Below are 11,968 nucleotides of genomic sequence, written 5' to 3'. Positions count from 1 at the left end.
CCTGCGGCCTCGAAGCAGGGGCTCCCCTGGGCCGCCTCCGCCCCGCTCCCGGCCGGGCCCGGGTCGCTAACGCGGGGGCGCGGCTCTCTGCTCCGCTGCCCCGAGGCTGCCGGGCGCTGGGACCCGGCGGCGGCTCCTCACGCCGCGGAGCCGCCCCTGGGCGGGCGGGGAGGCGGCTGTGCGCTCGCTCTGCGCCTGCTCCAGCGCCGCCGCCCGGCACCGGCAGCGAGCGCCGGGGCAGCCGCCGCCACTCGAGGGGCTGCTCCGCCGGGGCCTCGCCGTCCGCAGGGCCCGGCCGGGATCCTGCCCGCGCGGCGGCGGCTTCCGCGAGAGGCGCCTCCGGCCGCCGCCAGCCATGGCCGGGGACCGGGTGGAGATAGACGGCGGCATCATGGAGGGGGTGAGCGCGGGCCGGCCGAGCCGCCCGGGACAGCGGCCGCGCCGGGGGGCGGCGGGGGGCGGGCGGCGCCCGCGCCCCTGCTGAGCCGCCGTTTCTCCTTGCAGGGCGGGCAGATCCTGCGCGTCTCCACGGCGCTGAGCTGCCTCCTGGGGCTGCCGCTGCGGGTGCGCAGGATCCGGGCCGGCAGGAGCCAGCCCGGCCTCAGGTAAGGGCCGGGCCGGGCCGGGGCCGCCCCCGGCCCCGCCCCCGCCCCGCGGGGAGCCCCCGTTCGCGCAGCGTCCCGGCAGTATCTTCCGAGGCGCGAAGCAGGCTGCGTGGGAGGAAAATTAGATATAGCGGAGATCACGTAGCCCTCAGGGAGCGGATTGCGCTAGAACGGCTCATGTAGCGATCCGCGTGTCTCGGGGCCGTCGCAGTGAGCTAAAAAGCTACCAGACACCTCAAAAGCAGGTTACTCGTGTTCCTCGTCCCGATTTAAGGTTCTTTCTCTGTAGAAATCTGCTCCGTCATTAACTCCATTAATTTGTGACACCCTCCCTTACTGACATCACATTTGTTAGACCAAGACATATAAAGGTCAGAAGTGTGTATTATACTTAATTCGGGACAAAATTAACTTATAAGTAAGGGAAACTGGTCCCTCAGTATTTATACGTAATAGTAATTTTTCAACTTTTTTATTCTGGGGCTTTAAAACATGTCCAGGAGAGGCAGAAGCTCCCAGGTAGTTTGTTTAGGCTCCCTGAAACCGAGCTGCTTTTCTAAGCTGCACTTCCTCACCCCCCGGGAAGAAGTCCAAGGAATGGTTTCCAGCTTATTTCACAATGGCTCTTATGTAAGAAAATTAAAAAAAATAATATTTGCCTAATAGAGCAAAGAATATTACTAGCTGACTAATAGCCCTTAAGCCAGAGAAAGTTGGAGGCTACTAGATGAATTTATACTTTACATAGCATCATCATCAAAATGTAGTGAAACTGAGATCATTCTGGTGACATGGATGCACCTGCATTTTAGTTTCCTTGCACATATAAAAAAAACTAATAAATGGATGCTGTTCCTTTGGCTCCCATGAACTTAGGAGGAATACTGTTGGAACAAGATTGAATTTCTGATGCTTGTTTGGCCTGAATTTTGCAATCATAGTATTTATTAGTTGATGTTTAGTAATTTTTTTAATGTAACAAGAATATGTAGTCTACTTGCATGTATCTTTAATGTAGTATTATGACTTGAAGGCCTCAACATCTGTCTGGATTGGAGATGATTCGAGATTTATGTGAAGGGAAGTTGCAGGGCGGAGAAATCGGTTCAACAGAAATAACCTTCACTCCTGGGAAGATCAAAGGTGGAACCCACGTAGCAGATACAAAAACAGCAGGGTATGTCTTTGTACATGGATAATGACTGGCTAGTCACTGCTCTTAACTGCTTTTGGTAACTTTAAAATTATGACAAAAAATAAAAACAGAACATTAATTCATGAGTAATGAGCCTTAATCCGTGCTGCTTGAGCTTGATACATCTGGCCAAAGAACCTTACTACTTTAAGTTCTCTTGCCTTAATGTAGGCAAGATCTGTGTTAATAAAGTACATGCAAGTGCAATAGTTTTAAAGCTATGATTGATTTATAAATTGAACACTTTTGATTAATGTCAAGCAAAAGACAGCTGTCCATGTATTTACAATTTTGTCCCCTATTTTCTCACATTAGTGCATTAGATATCAGGCCTAATGCAACTAATTAGGTTGAGCTTTGTCTCACAAATCTGTACATTATACTACATTACAAAATGTTCAACTGACATACCAATATATTTATTGATAATATATTCAATATTAATCATATTTATATAATAAAGGCAATTTTGAGATTTAACTTGGGGACATAATGATGCAATAGGGGGTACTCATCTTTTGGAATTTGGGACATAGTCTATCCACTATTTTCTGTCTCTGTGTTTTTGCATTCTGTATTTCTGTGTTGGGTTCTTCAATCTTTGAATCTGTTGCAAAACTGAGTAGAATCAGTTTAGCTCTACAAGAGTGGTGTGAGTGGTCACTTGGCAGCGTAAGCTACGTTAGACATAGCTGAAATTTTCTTTAAGTTAAGGGAATTATTTTTATAAGCTGCAATAGCATAAACAAACAAGCTACTAAACATGACACAAAAAGGTTCGAGTAGGCAACGTTGCAGAAGGGTTGGTAATTGGACACAAGCAAAAAATTTGAAAAACAATATGGTTCACAAATGTTCAGAGGTTATTTAAGAAAACAAAAACAAGTTTTCCTCAGTTTAGTGGTGATTACTAATTATTTTCACAATTCAAAATAATCCTTAAAACAACTGTGAGGTAACTTTACAAGTTGGTTTGCAGAACTAACTCATTTTTGGAAAAAATATTTTGGGGAGGTTTTTATTACCTATGGAATATGCAGGGATTCAACAACAGAATCATGTATCAAAGCATTTTTTGTATGCCCTGAATTTTCTTGTGCAGGATAATGAGCAGTTTCTAAGCAATTTTATAGTTCTCTAAATATTTTATTCTTAAATAAACGTTAAAATTGCTGCCTAAGCCTTTTCTACTTTTCCCCTCTGCTAACTAAGCATACAGTTCTCTTAGTACTGTCAGCATATTAAGTAAACTATATTGCTTTTATTTTAAACAGGAATATGAAAGATGCAATTACTGTAGAACAAAAAAATTTTATATTTAGGCTTGCTAAGAGCATAAAGTTTTAAATTAGTATTTTTAAGAGTAATAAGTTTACTTAATAGATAATGTTCAAAGTTAGATACTTATGTAAATGCTCTGCAAAACCATTTGCCTTTGATATCTAATGATTCTGCATGGATTATGGCTGTATGACATTTGAGTATCTTGTGATTATTTTTAGGAGCGTGTGCCTACTGATGCAGGTAGCAATGCCCTGTGTGCTGTTTGCTGCTTCCCCATCAGAACTTCATTTAAAAGGTGGGACTAATGCTGAGATGGCTCCTCAGATAGACTACACAGTCATGGTAGGGAACAATTTCTTTGACTTGATGCATCTTTAATGCATATATATGCACTGTAGCTACTATACGTCTGTTGCTCTTACTGCAATTTTATTTGTACTTTAAACTGTGAAATGAAATGAAGGAAAAATATCTCTGTTTACTTGGTAAACTACTGAAATGAACACCAACCTGTTCGGCATGGGAATATTACACTATTAGTGTATTATATTTAGAGAGCAACCAGTGCTTCATAGAATTCCCTGAAACAGCAACTTGTCTGTTGGTTTTATTTATTAAAGATAATTTCACTTAAAATAGATTCTTTGTTCTAGAAATGCTGTGAAATTGTTAGGGATTTCTCCTCCTCTTTCCATATAAGAATCCTTTAGCACAAAGTGCCATTCAGAATAAAGTATGAAGAACCTCAAATAAGCTGTATGCATGAGACTGGCTGTCTTTTTTTTATCATGTAACTGAAATTTTCATGTTGAACATCTCTTTTGTTTTTTTTTTTACTTTTTGAAGACTGAATAGAATGGTGGGAAATGGTAAATGCAAAATACGTTCATCCTGTGTTTTTATATATGCTTATTTTTCAGGTTTTCAAGCCAATCGTTGAAAAGTTCAATTTCACATTCAATTGTGACATAAGAAAGAGGTGAGTTGTAGAATCACATGGCAGAAGCAGCCTTACTGAGCCAGTGTTCGAGCACGTAGGCACATGTACAAGGTGCCCTGAATCAAGACAAGGGATGAATTTGTAATACAATAACTAATCTGTATTAGCTGTCCTGTGTGTATTGTCACCCCATGATGAATGTGATATAGTTCTTTCCTGTCTTTTTTCATTGCTGCATCTCCAGCTTGTGTTTTAATATTTACTATTGGCTACCTCAGAGGGAAGTGCATGGTGAGCAAGCGGTCCATTACAGAGCTTGTTCTGAGTTGCTAGTTATGCGTATCCTCCTGGACTTGTAGAGAGTCCAGGCACCTAACAAAGTGTTTTGGGTTCCCTTTCAAAGTCCAGAAAAAAAGCATCGCAGAACCTAAAGTTTTAGATGCCATGGTTATTAGAGACAGTCATTTGTCTTTCAGCTTCAGCAGAGACTGTATCAGGTCTGTTAGATACATCTGAGCTGCACTTTACCCATTTGAAAGGAGGCTTTATCTTAATTATTATCTTAAAGGAGATACCATGTTCATTATTCATCTTATTTTCAAAGTAAAACTGGGGGTATGGAACTCTGTCCAGCCAGCTGTCCTTTTCTTCCTTCTACCTCTTCCAGGCCAAACTTTTGGCCAGTTTAGCCTGTTAGAAGCAGCATTACCCTGACAGAGGGGTACTGCTTCTAGTCTCAAAGACCTGAAATTTCTATAATTTTACTACATGAGAAGATAACAAAAGATTCAAAGCAGCACAATCATGAAGGAAAGGCTGAAGTACAGTCTCATTAGCTGGCTTTATGGCAGGCCAAATACACCAGTCAGTGAGTCCATGCCAAGCTCAGAACCAGCCAGAAGGTGGGCTGCTTCTTGTGGAGATGGCAGTTGGTAGGCATGGGAAGGAGCTGGGAGTATTGGATGGGGAACTGAGGTCTGTTGTGGGAAAGAGGGAGGTAGTGAGGCTGGTGGTGTTGTAATAGGGAATAGGATGCCAATCATTAGGAAACTAAGCACACTCACAACATGTCCTTTATGACACTAGCTATACAGGACACTTATTTCCTGCCTCAGGGGTTATTGTCTGTGTTTAGGTATGTCTCAACGCAAATAACAAACTGTAAGGTTACAGACAAGAAGAAATGTGTGTTAAGCTATTTTTAGGCAGTTAATAAAATGCGTGTTATGAGCTAATACTGTTAGAGAACATATTTCTGTTATAAATATTTCTAAGGCACACATCAACAAAGTTTGTATGTGTAGTAACAGAGAACAAAAGATGCATAATAAAATAGTGTGAAGAGCATTCTTGCTATCTTCTTGTTCTTTCTGGTCTTTGCATTTACTTACATCTGATTACTATTTCTAAATAGGGGCTACTATCCCCAAGGAGGTGGTGAAGTTATAGTCCAAATGTCACCAGTCAAAGAGTTGAGCCCAATAAATTTAACAGAACGCGGCACTGTGACAAAGATATATGGAAGAGCATTTGTTGCTGGAGCACTGCCTATAAAAGTGAGTGTTGGTGATGGCTCTGGAAGTATCCAACTTTACTCTGTGTGTGTGTGTGTGTGTGTGTGTGTGTGTGTGTGTGTGTATATATATAAAAAACAAATATTTGAATTGTATGTAATCTGTATAACATAGCTCTGTTGCTCCTGTTTTATGTACTCTTTCACATAGAAACCAAAGTAGCCTTATTAAATAGATTCAAATTTTCAGGCCATAAAATAGAATTTTGGTTATTTCTAAAATGCATTTATTGCATAGCGATATGGTAGCACCTAAAATAGGAAATGAGAATGATGTCCTTGATATGACTGTTCAGAAAACTTTAGCATAGATTGTGGGAAATTTTAAATCTGATTTAAGGTATAATTCATACATGCATGAATTATGTTAAATCTGAAGTGATGGCCTTTGTTCATAGATTTACGGGTAAACTATAGTACACTAGTAATGTATAGATATCAGACTAAATCAGACTTTTCAACCATTTTTAAGGGCATCAGTCGAACAAGTTAAGGGTAGATTAGGCAAAGACAAAACATAGATGAATTTGCTTCCTTTTACCTCTCCTTTCCATTATTCCTGTCCTGTTTGTGTTTACAAGAGAATGAGTGGCAGGATCTCCTCAGGGCTCCTTCTCACACATACAGGGTAGGAAGCATTTGAGGAAGGGAGAGAAGAAATAGAGTTACTTTTTGAAGAGCCTCGGACTGCTGGTTTTGGTCTTAAAATCTCCAAGCCTATGAATACAGACTATGATCTTCTTTTTTTCCTATTGGATCCCAAGGATAGGATAAACTTAATTTGCCCTCAGTTGCCTATGATCTAAAATTGTTATTGTATACATTATGATTTACAGAGTATATCCTGTACATAATAACTAATTTTTTAAAATCTAATATCTTGAAGTAATCAAGACTAAAAATAAATCTCTATCCATATATGTGTAGGGGAAAAAATCTTGAATTTCTATTGGTATTGAAGCTTCTATGTACATCACTATAATCTATCAGTTGTTTAGTATTTAATATTACTTTAATTTTGTGAGAAAATTCTCAGAAGAGTGCTTGTTCAGTGCTTGTAGTGGTTTATAACAGTCCTTTGCTTTTTTTACTTAATAAAACTGGTCTCTTTTTAGCTTGGAAGACCTTTATTTAAGGATCCACGGTAATAATTAGGCTTATGAGGAAAAAGTATTATTATAATAGTATAATTTAATTAACGTTTTGCTCCTTTTTCTCTTACCTTGCTAGCTGGCAAAAGACATGTCATCAGCAGCAGTGAGATGCATCAGAAAAGAAATCAGGGATCTTTACATTAACATTCAGCCGGTTCGAGAACCTGATGATCAAGCTGTTGGGACTGGAAGTGGAATAATGTGAGATGAACCAAAACTTCCTATTAATACCTGTCTTGTAACCTTGCTAACTGATTAGCTACATCTTCTCAAGACACACAAGTAGTCATAAAAAGTGATAGTCTTTTTTTAAAAGCAAGAATATATATTAGGATATTTCAAAACCCCTGTTATGTTTAAAAACCTTTAAAAATATTATATAGGTGAGGGAAGCTTTTCTCCTACAAATGTGTATTAACTACATGTTAAATACATTTAACGCTTGTTTATAAGTATCTGAATGATTAAATTTGGAAGGTGTGAAAGACAATGGTTTTGGCTTTGTTAATATTATCTCACTAGCACTGCCATTCACTGAATTCTTGAGCTGCAACAAAGGGGGAGAGTAGTGGGACCTGGCATGGAGGAATTTGCAGGAGGAATATTTTTTTCCTTTTTTGTCGGGGAGGGTAATAAGTACAGTCCTGCTTCATATCTGAAAAAAAGACAAAAGGAGAAAACATTTCCTGTGTGATCACTCAACACACTGAAATACAAACCCCATACTGATGGTGACATTAAAATTCTGTATTTAAAAACAAAATACAATAATCTTGATTACTTTTCTGATAAATAAGATGTAATGTGAGTAATTCTGTACTTAATACGGATTCTGATTTTTCTGTTTAGCATTGTTGCAGAGACTTCAACAGGTTGTTTGTTAGCTGGGTCATCACTTGGCAAGAGAGGTAAGAGTAGTGTGAAGTACACCTCTTTCAGGTTTAACTTAATGTACGATTAATGAATAGGAATCTGAAGTATTATCTGTTCAAAGGTCTGATGCTTTGAGTTTAATTTTTAATGGATGTTATTTAGTAATAAAGGGTAGTGGAAATCAACAGGTTTTAGTTAATAGAATTTTACACTTTGATAGATTTCTAAGCTGCTTCTGCATAGTCAAATTTATAAAGTTCTTAAACTCACCTTTTATCTGAATGGATTGTTAAGGTCACTGAGTTGAAAAGAATTCTGCATTTTAAGAACATACAATCTTTGCTGTGGTTTACCTGTGAGTTTTTTGCTCAGCACTGAATCTAGTTGTGTATCTAGATTAAAAGGTATAGAAGGGATTTTAGCTGTAATTGGTTTGAATAAAATGTTTCTCTAAGTGTATGCAAGGCTACAGGCTTCCCTCTGCTTAGGGAGTATGAACTATACTTCATCATAAGAGAGGAGTTTTTTTCAAGTGGACATTGGAGGCAAGAGTATGGAAATAAGGTTTAAAAAGTTGTTTGTCATTTCTTGGTTTTCTGTGTTTTTTAAGTGTTAAATAATAATTGGACACATCTTAATCTCCCGGATTTCTCTGTTAGGAAAGAATTCTGACAAAGTTGGCATTGAAGCAGCGGAGATACTGCTTAGAAATCTTAAACATGGTGGAGCTGTGGATGACTCTCTGCAAGACCAAGTAAGGCTCCTATATATGTTTAGATGAAGTATAGCAAGGACATGGATATATGTATTACTTGTAAAGAATTTAAATCTGAGCAGTGAAAGAACAGGATATAGATTTCTAAGTTAGACTGTATCTCTGTCTGGAAGAAAGAGGTAGCAATTCCCTCCCACTCGGCACTTGCTATTTCTAAACCCATGCCATATAGCAGAGGAAGAATAGCATTCTCTTCGCATGTATTAAAGACGAGATTAAGAGAGAGGTTTGTATTTCAGTGTGTTGAGAAAATATCCAGGAGGTGTTCCTGTTTGACTTCCTTGCATAACTACATTTCAGAATAAAGACCCTTCCCCCCACATACTATCGTATTTTGAGTGACAGTTCCTGAAAAAGTTTGGACTATCCTAGATAGGGTTACATTACCTCACCTCTTAGCTTGTAAGCACCCAGCCACGCATTCCTATTACGCAGAATAATAGGAAGTAGTTAGGTGTTGAAGCCATCCTGCTTTTTCTGGAGCATGTGCAATACAATTGGTAGAAATATCGCACAGCTAGATTCAGTGTGTGTGGGGACTGCTCTGAGTTATATGAAGCTTTACAGAGTGTGTGTCATGGTGATGTTTTTAAATCAAATCAGATTTTTTAATACCTGGTGAATACCTGACCATTAAGTGTTCTAATGCAAAACCCCCTTCCTGAGTTTTCTCTCCTCCCCAAGGTAATCTACCAGTCTGGAATCTGAAGTGAGTTTGGTGAAATTTAGAGTGGGGGCAAAGTTAAATGTAATAACAGCAATTCAGCAGCAAATTCGACTGTGGAAAAGTAGCAGCCCTTCTATGATATGTATTAGAGTAGTAATTTCCCAAGCTTCTTGAATCTTGGATCACTCTTAATACTCAGCACCATGTACTTTTATAAAATTTTAACGCTGCAAGGCAAATGCAGTGACCTACATCAGTTGTGGACTACTCGCAGTTTGGAACCATATTTTCATTTACAGATGTTTTGCATGTTTTTGCTTCACTTTTCTTTTTTGATCTTGCTCCGTAAGTTGCTAGGATCTAAATAGTTATTTAATAATTGCCTTTATCTACCCTTTCAGCTGATCATTTTTATGGCGTTAGCAAAGGGGGTGTCCAGAGTGAAAAGTGGACCAATTACACTTCATACTCAAACTGCTATACACTTTGCAGAGCAGCTAACAAAGGTGAGTTGAAAACTTGAGGAAGTTTTACCAATCTGTTATCATCCTGTACACTAGGAAGTGTGAGTTGTATAGACTCACTCTGATTTTAGCAGGATTTGTGAACTGAATTTTCCCTCATGGAGGACAATTGATAAAATAGTTGCTACAATATTTATATGGGAGTTTACCAGTAGAAAGTGAACATATTTTATAGTTAAATGCCTTTAGAGTGGTTAGATACCTTTACCACTTTCATTTAAATGTTTTTAATGAAATCAGTTAAATCTCTCCACGTGCACAAACTATAAATAGATTATCAGACATCAGATATTGAAGATTTATGTATATTATATGTGTATTATAACGTGTATATTATATGTATACTATAACATGTTTAGTGATATATATTTTTAATCCTGTTCATTTTAGGCCAAATTTACTGTAACAAAATCAGAAGAAGAAGATCCTAGTAAAGATGCTTACATCATTGAGTGCCAAGGAATGGGGATGATAAACTCAAACTTGTAGGGTTTAAAAAAACCAAACAAACACGCTAACAAAAGCAAAACTCAACATACCTCAGTGATGTATTGCACTACATTTCAGTGGATGTGTAATATGCTGGTGAACAGGAGGATCCTTCTGTCACATCTGATTGATTTGATTTAACTTCAAGGATGATGTCTAGCTTTCCTTTGGCATGCTGAGAATCTGTGGTGTGTAAAATGAAAACTTTTTTTTCTTTTACTGTTAACAGCAAAATGAGTACAGACAGGACAGCAAATAGAATAAAATGCATGTGTTTGGGCAGCTGAGAACATCAATTAGAAGCTTTAGGAATTCAGATTCACCAAAGTAAAAATCACTACTTCAGTTTCCAAAAAACACTTAGATGATACGTTCTTTCCCCTTAAGACTATGTAAGTTTGATTCTTTGGGATCCTTTATGTATTGGGGTATGTGGAATGAAGTGCACCATCAAATCTGTATCTCTGTTCTTCTTCTGTAATCATTTTGCTGAAATTGATTGTGAGAAAAAATAAAGCACTATCACAATATGAAAACCTGGTATTTATTTTTGCTATTAACATCTCAGCAGTTTATATTAATGGGAGGCTGATACAAAGTAACTTTTCATAAATGTCACTTCTTTCCCTCCATACAGTAAAAACAGTCCATGCTTAAAGCAATCTGCTTTTAAATCTTTTTTTTTTGTCTTTTTTTTTAAATCTCCTAAAGATGAGCTTAAAAATGTACCATGTTACATCCCAAACATGACATACTAACATTATGCTCTGATAGCTTTACCCTGTAAGGGAAAACTCCATATAGTCAGTATCTAACATCTCAGTTATGTATTATAAGCAGCAATAGGACTTGGAGTATTAACCAAAATGTTACTACATAAAAGTCAGTTGATAGTAACCTGGAGGAATTGTGATTATTTATTTGAATAATAGAGAACAAGTATTTGAATCTATGTTCTACTGTCTTAGAAAGGGGAAGAGGAAAAACCTGGAAGAAATTACACCATGGAGATGTAAATGAGATGCTTGTGCAATTGAGAGTTACATCTACATCTTACAAATTAATTAAGATTTTATATATTACTGCAAGGGATTTTGAGATCTTCCAGAGAAAGCATACTGACAGATACAAAGTAATAGAGACCTGCAATGAAGAGAGTTTTTTTTTATAGAAGCTGTTTATGCTTCTTTGTGCGGTACAAGCCTATGGCAGTACTGTATTAGCAGACCTGAAATGAAACAATGATCTTGTTAGTTTACTAAAGGATCTACATTGCACCAAGCTGCTGCTGTTTGTTCTTTTTAAAAGCAGTACTTAATTTCACCTGAGATTAGGGAGCTGTTCTTGAATATACATATATACACATGTATATATGCATACATACACTGAGCAGTGCATATACACACAAGTGTATTCAGGCATATAAATCTAGTTGCATTATCCCCCAAAGGAGGATTAGGCAGTGAAGTACTTTTGTAGTTCTGGCCTTGGGCTTTGCTACAAAAGCTTATTCTGAACTAAAAGGAAAACAAAGGGTGAGATGAGGCATCAGTTCTATTTTGCATATGAAGGCCTGAGTCACAGAGTTGGAGTGACTTAACCAAAACTTCATAAATGCACTCCAGGAGCTTGAATTGCTGTCCAGGTTTCCCATATCCTAGTCCACAGCCTTGGCTCTAAGATCTTTTTCTCAGTTATGACTATTGAACTTAACATTTAACAATAACAATTGATTAACAATTACTTAACAATCGCTATGTTTCTTCTTAGGGTTCTTTCCCTCCTCCCTGAAAACAAGTGCAAAGGAATGAGATGCTATTAATTTCTGATTAAAAATTATTATTTTCTCTAATACTGAGAATGACCTGAAGGGGGCAGCAGATACCTTC

General features: G+C 38.3%; 1 protein-coding gene across 1 annotated transcript; it reads left to right on the top strand.

Annotated features, from left to right (window-relative positions):
- The first annotated feature begins 187 nt into the window (after nt 1-187).
- On the top strand, nt 188-10,615 carry RTCA (RNA 3'-terminal phosphate cyclase). The gene is made up of 11 exons (XM_067300846.1): nt 188-400; nt 505-605; nt 1,639-1,782; nt 3,303-3,426; nt 4,005-4,063; nt 5,439-5,580; nt 6,828-6,952; nt 7,601-7,659; nt 8,284-8,378; nt 9,468-9,572; nt 9,981-10,615. The coding sequence occupies exons 1-11, from the start codon at nt 356-358 to the stop codon at nt 10,077-10,079; spliced, it is 1,098 nt and encodes a 365-aa protein (XP_067156947.1). The 5' UTR covers nt 188-355; the 3' UTR covers nt 10,080-10,615.
- The last annotated feature ends 1,353 nt before the right edge of the window (nt 10,616-11,968 follow it).

The sequence above is a fragment of the Apteryx mantelli genome, chromosome 8 (assembly GCF_036417845.1).
Source record: "Apteryx mantelli isolate bAptMan1 chromosome 8, bAptMan1.hap1, whole genome shotgun sequence".
Lineage (NCBI taxonomy): Eukaryota > Metazoa > Chordata > Aves > Apterygiformes > Apterygidae > Apteryx > Apteryx mantelli.
Note: the sequence above shows the minus strand (reverse complement) of the source record. Positions and strands in the feature narration are given on the sequence as shown.